Consider the following 21,322-nt stretch of genomic DNA (forward strand, 5'->3'; position numbering starts at 1 on the left):
TTTGTGCTGACTACCACTGTGAATGTTGAGTGATCATGTCAAAAGTATATATGCATTATTACTTTGATTCATCCATCTCCAGATCAAAGTTTATAAGACATACAAATGTACTTCTATTTTCGGTAAATATTCTGATTTTCTTGTCTTAATATGAGCAGCTGCAACTGTCACAATGCAGCACAGTATCACAGTCTCCATCTTGACTGCCAGTTTCAGCTGCCTCCCAAACACCCACCTCTCTCGCTCACCACCCAGGCCACCTATCAGCTGTTCAGCTCTCTCCAACTTCTTCCGACAGAGGTCAACTTGGTTCTCGAGATCAGCCTTCTTCTGTTTGTTCTGAGCCAGCTTCTCCTCAAGCTTGAAGAGCTTGTCTTGAACTTCCTTCAGTGATGCTCTCTTCTTCTCCAAGGATGCCATGGCAACGGCAAGTTCACCCTCTGCTTTTTCAAGGCTTCCTTCTTTGGAGCCACTACCTTGGCAACTCTGTAGACAGGCATACACTTTTTCAAGAAACACTGAACAACAATAACAACGATATCACAAACAACAAGCATTCTTATGGATTTCTTTTTCCTATATGACAATGTAGTGTTTCTTTAATCCACAGAAGTGGACACTGCAGGTGGTCAAGTACTGACCTGTCATAGGTATCCATGGCACGAACCCACTTGCACAACCCCTCACAAGCGGTGGAGGCAGTCTTGATCTTTTCTGGGTCAAAGTCAGGGTTGGAGATGTACTTTGATCTGATTGTCTTCATATAAGCCACTGGAATGTTGTCCTGTAACCAACAGTTGCAAGCATCAGAACCACATGTAGGATGTATAGAAATAATGTGTTCCTGGATATTAAAAAAGCTTTTCCAGTGGTGTGTGTATGTATATATAGTTCAGATGTGACAATGGTAGAAAACAAGTTGGTTGGTTGGTTTCTTGTTTTACGCCACACTCAGCAATATACCAGCTATATGGCTGCGGTCTGCAAATAATCGTGTCTGGAACAGACAATCAAGTGGTCAACAGCATGAGCATCGATCTACACAATTGGGATAAGATGACATGTGTCAACCAAGTCAGCGAGCCTGACCACCCGATCCTGTAAGTAACCTCTTACGACAAGCATGGGTTGTTGAAAATCAATCAAACCCTGATCTTCACGGGCTGTAGAAAACAAGCACTGGACCCACCTTGTCATAGTTATGTAGAGACTCCAGGAACTTCATGTCACCCAGGACTTTCTTGGATGGCCCCCAGTAATCCTCAATCTTCTTACCAGTCCCAGCAGGGTCTGGGATCCTGTCTGGCTTGACGCCCTTCAGGACACAAATGGTCTCCATGACCAGACGGACGCCATAGGGGGGACTCTTCATACTCTTCACAACTGTGATGTCCTGTAATCGACAGTAACCTTTGGTGAAGTTTGTTAATAATCATATTGATAAAATAGAGAATATTTTTAAATTTTATTAGCAACAACATTGTTTTGTTTATCATATTGTTGGTAACACAGATTGTATTAATAAGAGGAATGTTTGCAAGCCAGTAAACAAAATATTACAGTTAAAGCGCTTCCTGTTTAACAACTTCCCATCCTGTTTGGGTAAATATGTGCTCAGTGCTGTGCAACTTTCATATATGTCTCCAGCTACATAACAAAGTTATAATCCCTTCCTGAGTAACATCACTTCTGATTTGGAAAACTGCAGTACAACTTTCTGCTGTTATAATGTACTAATTGGTGACAAAGTTATGAGCACTCCCAGTTATGGTGGGTATCATATGTCAACAACTTTGAAGGTCCCAAGTGATAACCACTTCTGTATTAATGACATCTAGTTGGTGAAAACTAATGCCATAGTCATTGCGGCTTTGAAACAGAAAATCCCATTCATAGCTACATGAGCAAGAAAGTTGATAAATACTTTCAATTTAATGACATTTACCCTCAGTTTCAGTGAATCATATGCTTCACTTTTTGCACCTGGAAATGTGTGATCGCTCTTACAAACATTTCATTTAAATTCAAAGAACAACCATGTTACAAAAGACTATTCCAATGACCTTGACCTTCACTAAAAATTCTCCAAAAACCTCTCTATTCAATGCACTACATTTAGGGCAAAATGTTCAATTTCATCTCAGCACTATAAAGGAGTGATACATGATATCATATTCCTGGGATGTCCAAGCATTATATTGTTTCCAAAACACATTGGGGTGGTGTTAGAGGAGTGTAGTAAATTTCAGACAAAACCATAAAGCATCCTCATGTACATGAGACTTCTTATTAAACTTTTGAAACAAAGTCTATCAACAAGTGATATGACCAAAGTTAATTTCGGTGTGGAAATTACAAGGCACCTACCTGTGTTGTGAGAGTGTCAAGGGCAGAAAGAGCAGCATTTAGGGCCGGGATAGCCTCGGCCAGTTCATGGTCACATTCATCCTTGATGGACTGGGCAGCCTTGGCCTGCTCATTGGCTACTGCTTCATCTGCTTTCACAACCTGGAAGGGACAAACATACCTTAATACAACAGCCAGACCATGTCAGTCTCAGGATCCCCTTTACATGAATTACCACCAACACTGACTACCCAGCACTGAATACCCTATCCCTCCACTACTACACTGACTACCCAGCGTTGACTACCCTATCCCTCCACTACCCAGCGTTGACTACCCTATATCCCTCCACTACTCCTGACTACCCTGATCCCTCCCTCCACTACCCTGACTACCAAGTGTTGAGACTACCCTATCCCTCCACTACACTGACTACCCAGCACTAACTACCCTGTGTACCTCCACTACCCAGCGTTGACTACCCTATCCCTCCACTACACTGACTACCCAGCGTTGACTACCCTATCCCTCCACTACACTGACTACCCAGCACTGACTACCCTATCCCTCCACTACACTGACTACCCAGCGTTGACTACCCTATCCCTCCACTACACTGACTACCCAGCACTAACTACCCTGTCCCTCCACTACACTGACTACCCAGCACTAACTACCCTGTACCTCCACTACACTGACTACCCAGCGTTGACTACCCTGTCCCTCCACTACCCTGACTACCCTGTCCCTCCACTACCCTGACTACCCAGCATTGACTACTCTATCCCTCCACTACCCTTACTACCCAAGTACTGACTGTGGATTTCCACGGATCCTTTACCTTTTCTACTTTGGCCACTTCAACAGAGTCTCTCTCAATGATGACCATTATCTCAGATACATCTTTGGTGGCCTCTATGAGCTGTGGCTGGAGATCGGTCAGCTCCTTCTGCATGACCGCAACCTGGGATGAGGCAGAGTCCAGCTTCTCAAGACCCTTCTCATACCGATTCTTGGCATTCATCACCTCCCTGGCAACACAAACAGGGAACACATGTATATCTATCAAATTCTTAAAAGCAAGATATTACTGTTCGGTTTAAAGTTTTGCTATTTACTTAGCAGTACAGCAAGTGGTCCTCAGGACCCATCATGAAAAGCTTAAGCATAAGAACTCCTGTTATGAATCCTGATTGTTGTGATGCTGTAAAATAACAGTGATGCTGTTCACTCATTCTCGTCTGAGGACTTATAGCGGCTGCTTGGTTTACCAGTTTGTTGCTAACCCCTAAGGTTGGGTTGGGTGAAAACATATTTTAATCATTTTGTTGAGTCCAATATCTGTTTCTATCAGTCAGTATGGTGGTGAAAATTCAGGCCAAATCCACTTTGGTTCCTGTTGGTAACTATTTTGAAAATATAAGTCAGAGAAGGCTTTCTGACCAGTTTGTTCTCTTAATAAGGGTCAGATAAAAAAAAGGTGAAAAAAGCTGATTAAATACTGTTGAAGAGGTCAACTGATCCTTTTTCTATTTGTATGTTGTAACTTAGTTTCTCTAATCCATTGAAACTATATGAAACATGTAAACAAAAACATTCCAAATACATAAAGCCAAAAAGGGGAAGAATACATCTCCTAAACATTAGACTGAACATGTATCTTCCATACCCCCGCTTCTTCTCAAGTAGGTTCTTGAAGGTGTTGATGAGTTCGAGGTAAGAGGTTGGTGTGACGTAGTTGTGTCTCTCCAGCTCCAGGAGGAACCTCTCCGACAGGTCCCTGGTTGACGTGTGGAACTGTTTGCACATGTTGATACAGCCCACCCGCTCATCCTCCACAATCTCGATCTCCTCCAGGAAGCGGGTAGCTACAGCCTGCAGGGCATCCTCGGGCCAGGACTGGGGAGACACAGACCAGAGTAGTGTATATGTCTCAGTGTTGTTTAATTACAGCAGTAGATTAGTTCAGGGAAATGTGTGGCTCAAAGGATCGGTAATCCATCCCACTGGGGCATGATGACATGCAGTCAGACAATTAACTGAGTTTCACCATCCAATCTATTCAATTCCCACTATCAATTCCATCCAAATTCCCCACAATATTTCTTAGCATAAGTGTGTTTTGACTTAATTTTTGAAAGCCTCACTCAAGCCAATGCTTCTGGTTATCATACTGATTTCAGACACAAAATGTGGAACATATAACCAAAAAGACCTATGGAACGCATCTTTATCCAAAAGGTACTGTCCCCTGGCAAATTCTAGATAAGTGAACCATTGTTTCTGAAAACTGTGCCTTGTAGATGTGCCAAAAATGTACCAACAGAAATCATCCAGAAAAGAAGTTTCCTGAGAAACAGGATGTGATTTAACAGTGTCAAGACATTTCCAACTGGCTATCAAGCTCACCTGGAACCAGTCAATGGTGCAGCAGTTGACGAGGGAGGGGAACTTTCGGAGGCGGTTTCGGAAGGCGTCGCCAATGGGACTCATGGCTAGGACAACATGGAGCTGGTCTCGGACCCTCTGGATGAAGAAGTTGAACAAGGCTACTGGAGACCCATCGGTCTGCTTGGCCTTATCTCTCTGCCTGTGGATACATACATGCAACCGGGACAGTGAGCTAGTAGATGGTATTGTGTGTATCATGCTCAAGCTGAAGTCAGCAATATTCCAGATACATGAAAGAGGTCTGCAAAGTTGAGGGTCTCGGGGTGGATAGAGCTCAGAAAGGTGGGGTGCACAGTTCATTTTCACCCGTTTTCATGAGATCTTCTATGGTCATTTAATAAACTTCCAGGACAAAAGTTGGGGTGCACACCTCTGCCCCCCACCTCTGGATCTGCCTATGGGTCTGGATCAGTCTGTTGGGTGTGTGAAGACAGTCAACCAAATCACCAAACCAGAATACCTTACATCACAATCACTGGCTGCTGGACGATTACTAAGCCGGAAATCCCAAGGCATATGTTCACACTGCAGTTTACAATATTCCGGCCACATCACACACTTAGCCTTAAGACATCACGTCTTGTCCAGACAACAGTCAGTATCAGTGATCATACTGAGACAAATATCACCTGTCAACCAAATCTGAAGTATCAGCTCTTACAAGCATCAACACCTTTGGATCTAATTTTCTACTTAATACCAACAGGGTTAAAAAAACGACCTAAATTTTAGATGTCACTATGAAATAATTTTTACCCAGATAAAGCTGTCAAGCATACAATGATGTTATATGAAGCTGTGAAATGTACAATGATCTTACCTATCAATCTGACGCATTTTCTCACAGATCTCTTGTTTCTCGTCTATGGGGTAAAGATTGGGGACTTCACCCGCATTCAGCAAGTTGTTGATGTCCTCAAGGAAGGATTCTTGTTTAATCTGGAATATTTACAACAAGGACCCCATGAAGATGCAAAAAGGGTGACACAGATACACAAACAATAAGAACATGATCACAGCCTTGGATTTTACCCTTCATCTTTTTAATTACATTTTAATTTACAGCCTGAAAATAATCAAACATGACCCTTGCATTAGGCGAAACATGACTCTTACATAAGCATCATTCTCAATAGCTTTTGGTTTTATTATATGAACTATTGCAAAACCTGTACCACACAGAGAAGAATTTCACGAGAGTCAGCTTCTGACTAGCCAAAGCTGCAGACCTGTCAAGAAGCTGTGTATACTGAGTTCACATTGTAACTCACCTGTGTGTCCGAGAACAGGAACACAGCATGGTTATCAGTCTCAGTTGCTTTCCTCAGGATCCGCTTCAGATCTTCTCTCCACTCTGTAGATGTGTAACTCTTTGTGATCTCAACCTGCACATGGAGAAATCGCGAAGTTACACACAGCATCAATCATTGCCTGCTGTCACTTAGCTGATCTATGATGGAATGTATTTCAGTCAAAATCCTTTACAGCAAATTTCATGCACCATTTCGGCTGCTATCATTAAAACTTCATTTAATTGTTGTTTCAAAACAAAGTCAATTACAACCTAACGGTGCCCTGTATCAACCAAAATGGTAATATGTAATAAAAATGGAGTCCTTTTTTAAAGGTTATTGTTAATCTCTTATATGGTAAGACACTAAAAAGTCTTTTAACTTTACATTGTCCTCATATTCTGTTCTATTTATACAGTTTTTTCTGAAAATCTTATAAAAAGCCTGAAACAAAATCATTAACATGATGATAATTTAACATGATGGACAGCATGCAGTCAATCCGAGACAGTGAACAATATCCCACAGCATGCAAACAACAACCTCACCTTACCATTGGCAATATAATACAGAGCTCTATGAATATTCACGCAACAATTACTCATGAGTCAAAGAATCTGCATGCATCATAGTTCACACAAGGTTTTATCAATATATTCATACAATATTATGCACTCAATTTCCTGAAAACATAGAAAGAGGTATGAATTGAAAACATTTCTGATAATTGTGTGACTTCATGCTGGGATGCACATCTGTGTAACATACATGCACAATGTTGAAATGTATCACTTGACATGCGTAGCGTATGTGTCACTAATTACATCACTCATACTCATTGTGAAATAAATCTCCATACATTTCAGGAACATTATCAATCATTTTGACCAGATCCATCTTGGGAAATGATGAAATACCATGATGTGATTGGTTAATGTCGATGATCCTGCATCGTTCAGATGAAAGCCACATTACAATATTTGAAATAAATCTTTCTGATAATTCTGATCTGATTAACATAAAACACATTCCAAATGGAATTTGAATTTTCAACATTACATAAAGGTAGACTGGCCTGGACTATCTTGTATAATTTCAAGGGTATCATTTCTAACATAGTATTTCTCCATCACAGATATTTATCATTAACTCGGAGTAGATCACTATGATATGGCTACCTTATGACAAGAACCCATTGCATATACACTAGGTAAAATATACGAATATCATGTAGCTTACTGAGGTGAAATATGTACAAAATATACAACAATTACACTATATTGAAGGAGTCAGTAACTGTTATACCATCACATTTAATATGTTCTCCATCCAGAGGAAGTTTGACATATGTCTTAAGAAGAATCAATGTAAACATTAGAAATAACTGTTGAAGATAAAGAATATGTACATCAATATTGTCATATCTTACTAGGAATGCAAATAATTCTAAAATTCTCTAATTCTAGCAAAAGTAATTTCAGTGTCTCAATTTGATTTCTAACAAACTTGAGCTATTTTTTCAGCACCTACGAATGAATCAAGACACATCTAACCAGAATCAAAGTGACATTCCAAATGATGATTGTGCATCTCTCATTCATTTTCATCTCATAAGCAGAAAAATGTAATTTTTTGAGTAAAATTGATATTTTATACTTATCCTGACTCATGCTCTTTTTGCTTGTCTCCTTCCTCTTGCGAACATAGTGGAACACTTGTATCTCCCTAATTGAAGTTCCCTTCAATGTAAAATCACTAATTAGTACACCACGAGTTACCTCCCTTCCACAAGCTCGGGAACGAGGGCGCCACCTCTACCCATGTGCCTCACTCTCTCCTCATATACTGAGCCCAACATTTGAATTTACAGGGAAATCCAAAGTGTTATTTGGGAGGATGGGAGGGAGTGGATTCATGAGTCAGGATAAGTATAAAATATCAATTTTACTCAAAAAATTACATATTTTCCTTATCCTGACTCATGCTCTTTTGCTTGTAGAATCCAACAGAGCCGAGGTGGGAATATATAATACTTTGGATTTTAATAATTAGTGATTTGAACTGTGATGATTGTAATAACCCTATGGAACTTCATAAAGGCATTGAACTGATGATTCCTGCTGCCAGCTTATCAGCTGCCATATAGAGGTTATTACAATGTACTTATTATGATAAGTATATATAATATTAATACAATGCTTAAGACTAATAGACTTAAGCTTGTTAATATGCTATTATAAACTCCTTAGAGTTTGTTAGCTAAAATACTTTAAGATATAAACATAGCACTAAGCTTAAAAATATGATTAATTTTAAGTTAATTATATAATAACAAACCTCTTTTTAGGGTTTGTTAGTTAAAATATTTATATGATATAGACAGTGCTGAGCTTAAGATATGAATAAGCTTAGCTATATATATATAACAGCAAACTTTGTAGAGTTTGTTAGCTAATACATTTTACAATATGAGTATAGTATTGTGCTTAAGATATAATTATCTTAAGCTACATATATAATAGCCAAACTTAGTAGAGTTTGTTAGCTAATATATTTTTTTACAATATGAGTATAATACTGTGCTTAAGATATAATTAACTTAAGCTACATATATAATAGCCAAACTTAGTATAGTTTGTTAGCTAATATATTTTACAATATGAGTATAGTACTGTGCTTAAGATATAATTAACTTAAGCTACATATATAATAGCCAAACTTAGTAAAGTTTGTTAGCTAATATATTTTACAATATGAGTATAGTACTGTGCTTAAGATATAATTAACTTAAGCTACATATACAATAGCCAAAAACTCTGTAGAGCTTATTAGCTAATAGATTTATAATGTAACCATAGTACTAAGCTTAAGATATGATTAGACTTAAGCTAAATGTATATAAAGCAAAAACCTCTTAGAGTTTATTAACTAATATACTTTTATGTTATAAACATAGTACTGAGCTTAAGATATGATTAAACTTAAGCTATATATATATAATAGTAAAACTCCGTAGAGTTTGATAGCTAATACATTTTATTATGTTGATTTAGACCTAGTATTGAGCTTAAGATATGAAGTAAACCTTAAGCTAAATATATAATAGCAAAAACCTTTTAGAGTTTTAATAGCTAATATACTTATATGGTATCAACATAGTATTGAGCTTAAGATATGAAGAAACCTTAAGCTACATATGTATAGCAAAACTCCGTAGAGTTTGTTAGCTAATACATGATATAATGTAACCATAAAGCTTAAAAATATGATGAAAACTTAAGCCCAATATATAATAGCAAAAACTCTTTTAGAGTTTTGATAGCTAATATACCTATATGCTATAAACATAGTACACGCTTAAGATATGAATAAGCTTAAGTTACATATATAATAGCAAAAACTCCATAGAGTTTGTTAGCTAATACATGTTATAATGTAACCATATTGCTTAAGATATGATGAAACTTAAGCCAAATAGCAAAAGCTCTTTAGAATTTGTTAGCTAATATAGTTATATGATATAAACATAGTACTGAGCTTAAGATATGAATGAGCTTAAGCTACTTATATAATAGCAAAACCCGTGAGAGTTTGTTAGCTAATGTATTTTACAATATGAGTATAGTACTATGCTTAAAATATACTTGACTTAAGCTACGTATATAATAGCCAAAAAACTCTGTAGAGTTTGTTAGCTAATGCATTTATCATGTAACCACTGTGATGATAAAAACGAGCTTAAGCAAATTATATATAGCATGAAGCTATTTAGTACTGTTATAAGATAAGTAAAAATCTGTAAGATTGACTTATCTTCTCCGAGGAACTGTCAACTCTTGTGCAAGGACCATGGGATCAAATTGGTGGATACCTGAGATGTCCTCGGTGGTGATATCTCTCAGATAATGGTTGGCAACCACCATATCGGATCTACAGTAATAAACCCTCCATTATTTCAAATAACATTTGTGTAGATGAAATTGTAGAAGTTAGCCTAATATCAAGAGTATTAAAGCTCATGGAGGGTCGGATTAGGTCCATCTGTCTTGTATGCACGTAGTATGACAGTTCTGATCCAAACGGAGATATAGTACGTGAGACTACACTCTGCGTGAAGTTGATGATAGAGGAAAAATCTGTTGTATTTTTCTTCCTGTTTGGTTTGGTGGAGATAAATTTACAGTGCTCTTGCTGGCCAGCGTGATAGCATCATCATGATCATGGAGTCCAGTATGTCATCCAGGCATGTTCATAAACCTCACTTGTGAGGTGTTGTAGCACTATATTCATATCCCCAAGTTGGTACGTGAAACTTCCGCTTATTCTCCAAACAGAAACTTAGTAGGTTTACTAACCATCTAGTTGTGTTAGTAGCTTGATGATGAAATTCAGGTGTAGTCTGAAACGCTGTGGATTTCGATCCACTTGTATCCGTCGTCTAGGTAAATCGTTATGCATGTCCTTGACGATGTATGTGCACAACCGGGAGTTTGTGTCCTCGATGAACTTTATGTAAAAATCGCCTGACTGCTGTGCCCTTTGTCTAAACTTGACAGGGAGGTCTCTAACCTGAAGAAAGCAGCCTAATCCTGAAGGTTCAGGTTAACTGGGCTGTAAGGAGGCTTGCTCGCTCATTGATATAAAGTTGTCACTTGCAACCTATGTCTTGAACTGTGAACTATGCTCGACCTCTGTGTAGATGCGTTGTTCATCGGGGTCCAATCAGAATAAGGCATTTTGATTCTGTAGAGTACCCGCTGTGATGTCACCGGTGTAGCAGGAAAAGGAACCTTGTATAATATAGTGCCGTCGTTGATATTAGAACAATCGTCGGTCTTCATCGTAACTTCCGGTTACCCGAGTGACCACGTGTTTCGAGGATTAATGGTAAACGCCACAAAGCCGCAAAATACCCGCTCTGTAATATTAATGCTGGGTAGGTTATTTTCCCTGGCTGTCGTGGAAAGTGCTTCAGTTTTGAATATAATTCCGACTTCTTTATATATAAAGGTACAATAACTTGTAAGTTGTCAGCTTGTAGACTGTATACATGAATGTATCGTCATAATTGTAGAATTAAAGCTGAATTTGTTGTACATATTTCTTCTCAGAAATGTTGACGATTATGAGTTATACTGGCTGTAACAAGGCTGCTGTTCAATTTCGATATTGAATTGTCTCGCAGATATGCGTAATGGTCACGCATGTAGATAATCGATCGTCGTCCGGGATTGCATATACTAGCAATTTATAATGAATAGTTGATTTCTGTGAAGATCTATGAAACGCCGTTGACAAATTAATACAGCGACATTCTGTGTTGTAAATAGCCTGTGCAATTGTCTTCGGCAGGAGGCTTATAGACAGCATCTGGCATACAGTTGATAGACAACTTATGCGATGTCTTGAACGGACTGAGGAGTAGCTATATATGACGAAAGTGGCTAGTATATGGAGACCTTGAGGAGACTTCCTCGGTGAATCGGAGACTTCACGAAGCTCTCAAGTATCCCTTCTAGATCTACTGGTGAAGTAGACTTGGAGTCACTTAGCCTTCGCGACCTTCCAGCGAAGGTATCGAGTCAAAGTCCGATTAGAATATATATATATATATATAAGAGCCGCTTTGCTTCACCGCTAATGGCCTCTGTGTTTAACAGGATGTGGGGTCGGCGAAGCGTTACTCCTCCGCTGGCGCCCCTTGTAGCTGGTGAGGCTCTAGCTCCTTTGCGGCGAGGCTGGGGACTTGCTGGTTCTGCATAAGTAGGGCGAGTGGATCATCTTATCATTTTCAGAAGTCGCGTGTTAATGAAATCTGGCGATAAGTGTCTCAATGATCGTTCTAGATCTATTTAGGCCAACGAACATATCGCCTCGTCATGGATTCAACTGAACCAATTTACGATTGTAGTTCTTATTGTTGATATCGATGATCAACTTGTAGTTTTCATCGATGTCTTAAGCATTGAAGAAGGGGTCCATGTTGTGCGTGGAAAACTTCTAGGCGTGAAAGTTCGAGGCAATTATGGTGTCTGAACTTTTGTGGCTTTATGGGATGCTATGTCTAGATTCTGTGCTACCGCAGCAATCGGGTCGATCGGAGGTAGGGTGATAGCATCTGCCGCCGTCTTCCTTCATCAGGTATGTCTGCGTCCGTACTGCCACTCTAGGAAGGTGATGTAGACTTGTGTGCAGAACTTGTGTGGTAACCTGTGAGGCGATCGATGTGGTGATGTACGCGAGGAGATCGGAGACTATTGACAGCTTCGCCGAAGCTCTTTGAGTAGTCCCTTGACTCTGTTAAATGACGATCTATATTCGGTGTCCTTCCTTCGAGTGCCTTCGCGAATGCCTTCGCGAACGCTTCCACGAACGCCAGCCAACGCTTCGCCAAGCTTCCTGCATGCTCGGTGCTGGGGAACCGCGATTTGAGCTTCGTGAAGGCTTCCGTGAGGTCTGGTGGCTGAGTCTGCATCTAAGGATGAAGCCGAGGAATGTGATGATCTATCCCGCCGCTGGGGCCTTCGCCGAAGAGCTGTACATCTGGGTCCTTCGTCAAGGTGGTCTGCGACTTCCTTCCGAAGGCTGCATCGTCCTTGGCTGCTATGTTGACTGGAGGTGCCTCTAGAGTGTTGTCTAGTTGGAGCCTTCGCTGAAGGCTCGTACTCTGGGCTGGCTGCTTCTCCAGTTTGTAGTGACCCTCCATCACCGACCATGATTTGCCGTAGTAGCTCGTCCTGGGATGGTCTGCGACAAGTAGTCGGTGCCATCTCTGCGCTGTTAGTGGTGGGGCCCTCAGGTAAGTCGCCTGACATCAGTGTAGAGACATCAGGTTGCATGACGATCTCTGCTGATGTCATTGTAGCTGTCACCGGTCGCTACTTGTCTCATACGTCGGGGATGATGATCGGCTGATCATCGTGAGAGCCAAGTTCAGCGGCTGGAACAATCTCGGTTGAGAAAGTCCTAGTAGACTTCGCTGAATTCCCCAGAGGTCGGCGCTGCCCTGGGAGTGCGAAGTCTGCGCTGAGTGTTGGTAGCTTAATGGACCCTCAGGAAGATCATCGAATGTTGATCTGCGCTGACATCACTGTTGCCGACATCAGTCATTCTTTGATGTACATCAGGAATGATGATCGGCTGATCATCATACAGGCCCAAATCTGGCGATGAGAACAATCTCGGCTGAGAAAGTTCTAGTAGACTTCGTTGAATACCCTCTCAGTGCGGCGAAGGGATGTCTGGGGAAGCAGGACGCTTCTTGGAGGCGGCGGACTACGCCCCACTCTCCACCATTCTAGCGGAAAACCAGACGGGAGGGGGTGCACCAACAGCAGTAGACTGGCGAGGGGTTCAGGTGTATCAGTCATGCTAGACTCTGCATACGCGACCTATCTGCTCGCGGCGTCTCAAACATAAAGTAATTATTTATTAAAGGTAGAATTGGATAAATTAGTATCGCGAACTGCAACGTGAATCACATGAAACATGGCGCAGGTACAGCTAGGGCATATTAAATGCGGATCAGCAGCAGAATAAAAACGTAATGTGCAACAGTACAGAATTTTTATAAACGTAATCCACTGCAACAGCACGTCCCGCATAAACAGTAGAAACACGACTAAATATCAATATATAATTGTTGAAAGATACTAGCTAAACCTCTATAGATCTCTATACGAGGTAACTAACTAAATATAATCAAAGGATATAGTGTGTCGGGAGACACAGGCGCTCTCACGTCCAGCTCACTGGGCGAAGAAGGAGAGAGTGAGGCACATGGGTAGAGGTGGCGCCCTCGTTCCCGCGCTTGTGGAAGGGAGGTAACTCGTGGTGTACTAATTAGTGATTTTACATTGAAGGGAACTTCAATTAGGGAGATACAAGTGTTCCACTATGTTCTCAAGAGGAAGGAGACAAGCAAAAAGAGCATGAGTCAGGATAAGGAAAAATCTTAAATATTGATAACAAAAAATATATAATTCATTTGATACATACAAAATCAATACATTTAAAAAAAAGAAAAACTTGAAATATGATAAACGAGAAGGGAATATATTTGTGTATCAAAATACCCTGATACATAGATTTCCCTGACGGTGACAGAACAACAGCAAAAGCTGGAAAACTTTCAATGGTTTTGAAACAGACATGCACAACTTTACTTCAGCTCACAGCAGTTGACAGACAAATCTGTGTGACACTGTTACAGACAAGCAATGTCTGTGCCACAACATACAGACATGTGACTGATGTCCACACTGTCTGTGAAACAATACCGAAGTCAGAAATAAGTTATCAACCTGCTGTGTCTTAGGGTCAGAAATGATTACATGCTATTGATATCAAGTAGGATCAACCAATACAGTGGTGGTAATTAAGGCTTGAGTTTCATTGTATTTCTTTGTGAACTACTGAAAGGAATGATAGGAATGCCTATATTTTCACATGAATATAATTCAGGCATCAATAGTACAGATTTACTATAGTCATACAAAGAAATTGACAGTTATCTAAGGGTTAGGGTTTGAATGTTTCATTACCCAGTAATTTACATATTTGGTGATAACACCAAATTGGAGCCATTTTCATATTTATCATGGGTGAAAATTGTTGCAAAACCAATCCTTTAGTATATTTGCCTCAAATCAGTCAAAACACAATTTGTGAAAGAAAATCAATTACAGTTTAAAAGATTAGTCCTGCTTATCTTGTCTATACTGCAGTTACATTTCATTGTTACATGTCCACAGTGTTTCAGTGTGTGCCTAGAAGATATGTAATTATCTTTATTTCTTTTTCTGAAATACAAGAAAAATATTTTAAAAATAATATTTAGATATGGTATCTACTTCTGTCCTTTCTTCAACTTAACAAGAATGCCATTAACTTCACAGTCTTATTGGAATAATAATTGAAGCAAGTCACTGAAGCATTGAAGTTTATACTGCAAATTCAATTTTGGTACAATTTGTGTTTCAATATAACAAAACCTCACAGAAATATCTAACCATAATATAATGCAATCATTTCTGACCCATGATGGTGTGAATGTGAAAAGTACAATATTCCAGTCACGTGACCTATGACCTCTGGTGACCTGTGTCACATGACCCACCTTGCTGCCCGGTGCCTTTGTCTGTTGTACAGGAACCATGTCAAGCTCGAAGGAATATAAACTCAATCTACCGTATCTTGCTGACATCAGCACAAATGCATGACAAAGACAATGAAATACCACACTCTCTTGATCAGTACACTGCTCCAGGCTTTAAAAAGGTTTCATTTTTCATTTCATTTATGAAATCATCAAATGAAGACATGACTTTTATAATTATATACATGCAGTTTAGAAGAGCAGAAGTGAATTGTAGGATGTGAAGTGTTTGTCAGAGAGAGTGTGGTTAAATATGTTCCCATTAGAAGTGCATGTTGGAGGGGCTAAACAACTGTTGTTTTATTTCACCAAGCTGACTTACATTCTGGAGGCCAATATAGAAGTCAAAATCTCACTCATACTTGAACATGTCATGGGTATAGAGCCAGTGCTTTCATAACAGTTACCATGGTTACAGCTTTCAGGAACCTTTGGTGCCAACATAATTTTACACAGATTCATGAGGAATACTTCATGTTTATGACTTTGAGGCTAGTAAACAATGATGTTTGACAACACTGTCATGTTTGTTTCTTTTCTTGGTTTGTTACTAATTCCACTTCTACATGGGAACATGGCAGATGATCATGTCAGGACATTACTGAAGTAGAATGTCAAGGCTTGTAGAACTGTCCTCGCTTGGTTCCGTCTAAGTATAGGGTATACTCTAGTGTGTGGGATGGGTGTTAGTGGTGCGGGATAGTGGGATGGGTTTAGCTGGTTTTGGGAAGAGGTTGGGCGTGGGGATAGTGGGATGGGTGTGGTGGGATTTGAAAAGGGTTTGGGTGTGAGGATAGTGGATGGGTGTGGTGGGATTTGATAAGGGTTTGGGTGTGAGGATAGTGGGATGGGTGTGGTGGGATTTGATAAGGGTTTGGGTGTGAGGATAGTGGGATGGGTGTGGTGGGATTTGGGTAGGGGTTGAGTGTGTGGATAGTGGGATGGGTGTGGTGAGTTTGGGTAGGGGGATGGGTGGGTGGATAGTGGGATGGGTGTGGTGGGATTTGGGTAGAGGTTGAGTGTGGGGATAGAGGGATGGGTGTGGTGGGATTTGGGTAAGGTTTGGGTGTGAGGATAGGGAATGGGTGCGGTGAGTTTTGGGTAGGGGTTGAGTGTGGGGATAGTGGGATGGGTGTGGTGGGATTTGGGTAGGGGTTGAGTGGGGATAGTGGGATGGGTGTGGTGAGTTTTGGGTAGGGGTTGAGTGTGGGGGAAAGTGGGATGGTGTGGTGGGATTTGGGTAGAGGTTGAGTGTGGGGATAGTGGGATGGGTGTGGTGAGTTTGGGTAGCAGTTGAGTGGGGGATAGTGGGATGGGTGTGGTGGATTTGGGTAGGGGTTGAGTGGGGATAGTGGGATGGGTGTGGTGAGTTTTGGGTAGGGGTTGAGTGTGGGGAAAGTGGGATGGTGTGGTGGGATTTGGGTAGGGTTTAGTGTGGGGATAGTGGGATGGGTGTGGTGAGTTTTGGGTAGGGGTTGAGTGGGGGATAGTGGGATGGGTGTGGTGGGATTTGGGTAGGGTTTGGGGGATGGGAGGATAGGGGAATGGGTGTGGTGAGTTTTTGGGTAGGGGTTGAGTTTGGGGATAGTGGGATGGGTGTGGTGGGATTTGGGTAGGGGTTGAGTGTGGGAAAGTGGGATGGGTGTGGTGAGTTTTGGGTAGGGGTTGAGTGTGGGGATAGAGGGATGGGTGTGGTGAGAGTTTGGGTAGGGGTTGAGTGGGAGAAAGTGGGATGGGGGTGGTGAGTTTTGGGTAGGGGTTGAGTGGGGGATAGTGGGATGGGTGTGGTGAGTTTTAGGTAGGGGCTTGAGTGGGGATAGTGGGATGGGTGTGGTGAGTTTTAGGTAGGGGTTGAGTGGGGGATAGTGGGATTGGTGTCGTGGTGAGTTTTGGGTAGGGGTTGAGTGGGGGATAGTGGGATGGGTGTGGTGAGTTTTGGGTAAGGGTTGAGTGTATGGGGGGATAGTGGGATGGTGTGGTGGGATTTGGGTAGGGGTTGAGTGTGGGGATAGTGGGATGGGTGTGGTGGGATTTGGGTAGTGGTTGAGTCTGGGGATAGTGGGATGGGTGTGGTGGGATTTGATAAGGGTTTGGGCGTGAGGATAGTGGGATGGTTCTGGTGAGTTTTGAGTGGAGGTTGGGTGTGGGGATAGGGGGATGAGTGTGGTGAGTTTTGAGTAGAGGTTGGGCGTGAGGATAGTGGGATGGTTGTGGTGAGTTTTGAGTGGAGGTTGGGTGTGGGGATAGTGGGATGAGTGTGGTGAGTTTTGAGTAGAGGTTGGGTGTGGGATAGTGGGATGGTAGTGGTGGTATTTCATAAGGGTTTGGGTGTGAGGATAGTGGGATGGGTGTGGTGAGTCTTTGGTAGGGATTGGGGATTCAAGAGACTAGGGCACAAACAAAACAGAGTATCAGGGAGGTTCAGAAAACTCCTTACTAGTTCACAAAGAAGGTACTGAAGGACATACCAGTCCATAATTCGGAGGAGGACATGGTATTTCACAGTCAAAGACAAAACTTCATACTTCATGTAACTGATGCAAAGTTCTTCATCAACATTTTCCTACTAATATGATGTCAATATTTCTATTAACATTTCTTTTAAAATGTGTTGAAGCAGTTCTGCTCCTATGGACAAAAGACAGACTACCAAAAGCCAACTGACATTCAACTTCTGGTGGTAATGGAATACAGTACAGGTTCTACTTGAACATCAGAAAATCCACATCTTTACACAATTAAAGAGGAAATCTATTATGAACAACTACCGTATGTTGATGGATCTGAATTAGGTCTATGGTATTATGACATGAAAGTAGAACTTGTACGTATTCCTCTCAAATTCAACATGTATGATTTACTGTAAATACATCATGAATTATAAGTTACAAATCAAGCAATCGCAATGCTTTACATGACTGATATAAAACACTCGCAAGCGCATTAGCTTCTTACAGTTTGCAATTAAGTAAATTAATGAAATTGTTAGGATCACATCTCTTACATAGAGATTTACGTAGAGGATAACAAAACATTGTTTGTAAGGAAAAGGGTATCTAGAACCAATGAGTGAATTATCCCTTTAAATTCAGTTTACATACTCTCAATGATCAAATAACAAAAACTCCAGAAACCTAAAACTAATCAAGTGATGAATAATAAAATTCTTACTGTGAAACTTGAAAAAATATAATTAGACTTGGTGTTTATTGCATAAATGAAGCTTTTGTATGTGGATAAGTGCAATTGAATAATTTACTCAATTTTCAGTCTCAAAATAAATTGCATTCCTTTTGGTACTTTTAACCTTCCACTCTAAAATTATAAATTATAGGAAAATTACCATAATAAACTTCCAAGAGTGGAAATTTGGTCTATCATGCAGTTTACATTCTTAAAAAAGGACTCTTAACAGAACCTCCTAGAAAGTATTTTGGTATAAAGAATCATTCCAAAAAATTAAAAGATTTCATTCAATACCAAACCAAATCTTTTCATAATGTAAGAGGTTTCAGGAGCGCGCACAACCAGAAAAACTGTGCCAAGAGCAGATAACTCTGATGCATTGTGGTATAAGAGCGAAAATCTACCTGCGCAGCCAAAATACCTACCTGAGAAGTGCAAAACAATAAAGTTGATAGCATATTACAAAATAATAAGAGCACACAGCCATAAACAAAGGACTGCAGCGACAACAAGCTTGGTCTAAAGTACCATCATTTATCAATCACTGCACATACTCCTCATGGAATGGATGTCAATATTCTACATTATGGTACTGAATGGATGAAAATGATGGTTATCAGCCAAATTGACACAAATCACACTTTGATGAGCATCAGCTGATGTTGTTGAGACTACCAATACTAGACACAGTCTACTATACACCAAATACACATAGACCTAATATTGACATCTAGGATGCATGCATATATCAGTCCTTGAAGGATTTCATGGAGAAATTCATCCGTTTCCACCCAATATGCTGCTGACAAGCATCCCACTAGTATGTGTTAAGTACTCAAAATAACAAATTTATATTTCTCTGGTGTGTAATTCGGGCATAAATATAGAAATAATTTCAGATTAACATTGAATTAGTACACTATAACTGAATCTAACCCTCTCAATCTTAGACTGAACACACTAAAAATATGAACCCAAAATAGTAACATTTCATCTTGATTCTACAAATTTTATCCTTACTATCACATAACACATTACTTCTACTGTTGGAAGAATTCTGACTTAGTAATTTCGGTCATATCTACTTCCTAGTACTGGTATTGAACATACAGATTAAGACATTCTATTTCTTCTGCAAATGAATGTACTTCTAAAAGACAAACAGGACTTCCTGCATTTTTGTTGGGGGATCATGAAATAGTGAAATCTTTCAAGGACTGATATATAAACATTCCAATATATACATAGTATACACCTAAATATATAGAATCTCTAAGCATGGCTTTGTGATGTGGTATACAATCATCCCATATATATATGATATTTGTTGACAAGGAAATAGTCAAACTTTATTGAGAATTATCTCCCCTTTGTGTTCAACAATACGAAAGCAGCACATAAACTTTGTTCTTTGGTTATCAAATAATTTACTATTTTCATTCAAAACTTTCAAGACAATTACAATCCGATATCTAAATGTCACATGAAAATCTTAGGTATTGTCAATACATCAAGGGGAGATAACGTAACACCGAGTTTTCCTCATTTTCCCCAAGAAAACAATTACTTGCCTGGTGTAAATCGTAGTCGGCCATGTGAGCTGCAAGTCTTGTAAGGGACTGACGACCAGAACCACCCACGCCTACCAACAGGGCATGGCTTCTGGGTTGTTTGATTACACGAGCAATACGGGATACATGCTCAATGGCAAATCTGAAAATTATGTTGAAAACTTGTAAATGGCTCAAGAAAAAGTTTCATTGAGACAATTTCTAAAATGATGTTCATCTGCTGCAGTAAACATAGGTTCAGAGGATAAGCCTGTGATAAACTTTGTGAGTGTCATTATGTTTGACTCGTCAAGTCTAATTTCAAAAACATATTGTGCATCTATTCTGTTGGAATAATATAATGCTAGATGGGGATGAAAACTGAACAATTGATTTTGATATCGCTTATCTACAGATTTTCATATCTTTAAAGAAACAGATAACATTTTCACTTCAATTTAATTTACAATTATCTATGAACATGATAAAATCATTCAAATTTACTGAAATGTTAAGTAAACAAGGAAACATACCTGAACAGAACCAGATTCATAGGTTTTTTACTGAGATTGTTAAACTCGTCCAGATAGCCTTCAACCACATGACGCAGCTGCTCCAAGTCTCGCACTTCTACATAATCCTTCTTGTCTGATTTAGGATCAGCAAAGTCACAATAAATTAAACTACGGATGTCATCTTCAGTAACCTTGCCATCACTGTCAGAATCAAGATGTATAAATAGCTGGTCAAAGTCTTCTCGCATTTTTTGTTTGATGACTTCCCCAGAGTAATTAAAGAGCCAGTCCCGATCTCCATCATCAACAAGACGATCATAGTAGACTCTGTACAACTGCAACACAAGCCGTTGAGTGGAATTAAAACAAAGAAAATCATATATAGAACTACTTTCTCTTCCCTTGAACAAAATTCAAGGTATGTGCAGTGTTTGAGTTGTTGGGATGTAAGTAAGATGTGAAACACAACACAAGGGCCCCACTCTACAATAGTGACTGAATGACTGACTGAGTTTAGTTTTACGCCGCTTTTGGCAATATTCCAGCAACATCACGGCGGGGGACACATGAAATGGGTTTCACACATTGTACCCATGTGGGGATTCGAACCCGGGTCTTCAGCGTGACGAGCGGACGCTTTAACCACTAGGCTACCCCATCGCCCCCACACTCTACAATACAATCTGAGCACTATTCTGATTGTAGCCCCATACCTTTACTTCCAAGGTTTATGATAGTACTAAAATTGTTTCATGAAACAGTGACCAAGAAAAAGAAATAAGGAATCTGTATCTATCTGTCCTCGTTCAAAAGGCCTTTCTTAAG

General features: G+C 40.1%; 1 protein-coding gene across 1 annotated transcript in view; it reads right to left on the minus strand.

The window, feature by feature from the left end:
* The window catches only part of LOC124286796 (dynein axonemal heavy chain 7-like), an 88,944-nt gene that overhangs the window by 21,825 nt on the left and 45,797 nt on the right, over positions 1-21,322 (minus strand). Inside the window, 12 exon segments of the mRNA XM_046723234.1 lie at positions 236-458; positions 461-486; positions 642-784; positions 1,190-1,393; positions 2,368-2,508; positions 3,188-3,377; positions 4,016-4,245; positions 4,756-4,936; positions 5,618-5,736; positions 6,069-6,182; positions 20,004-20,145; positions 20,516-20,832. Of these exon segments, the coding sequence (XP_046579190.1) occupies positions 236-458; positions 461-486; positions 642-784; positions 1,190-1,393; positions 2,368-2,508; positions 3,188-3,377; positions 4,016-4,245; positions 4,756-4,936; positions 5,618-5,736; positions 6,069-6,182; positions 20,004-20,145; positions 20,516-20,832 (2,030 nt within the window).

Source organism: Haliotis rubra, unplaced genomic scaffold, assembly GCF_003918875.1.
Source record: "Haliotis rubra isolate DU_JTF1 unplaced genomic scaffold, ASM391887v1 Scf391, whole genome shotgun sequence".
Lineage (NCBI taxonomy): Eukaryota > Metazoa > Mollusca > Gastropoda > Lepetellida > Haliotidae > Haliotis > Haliotis rubra.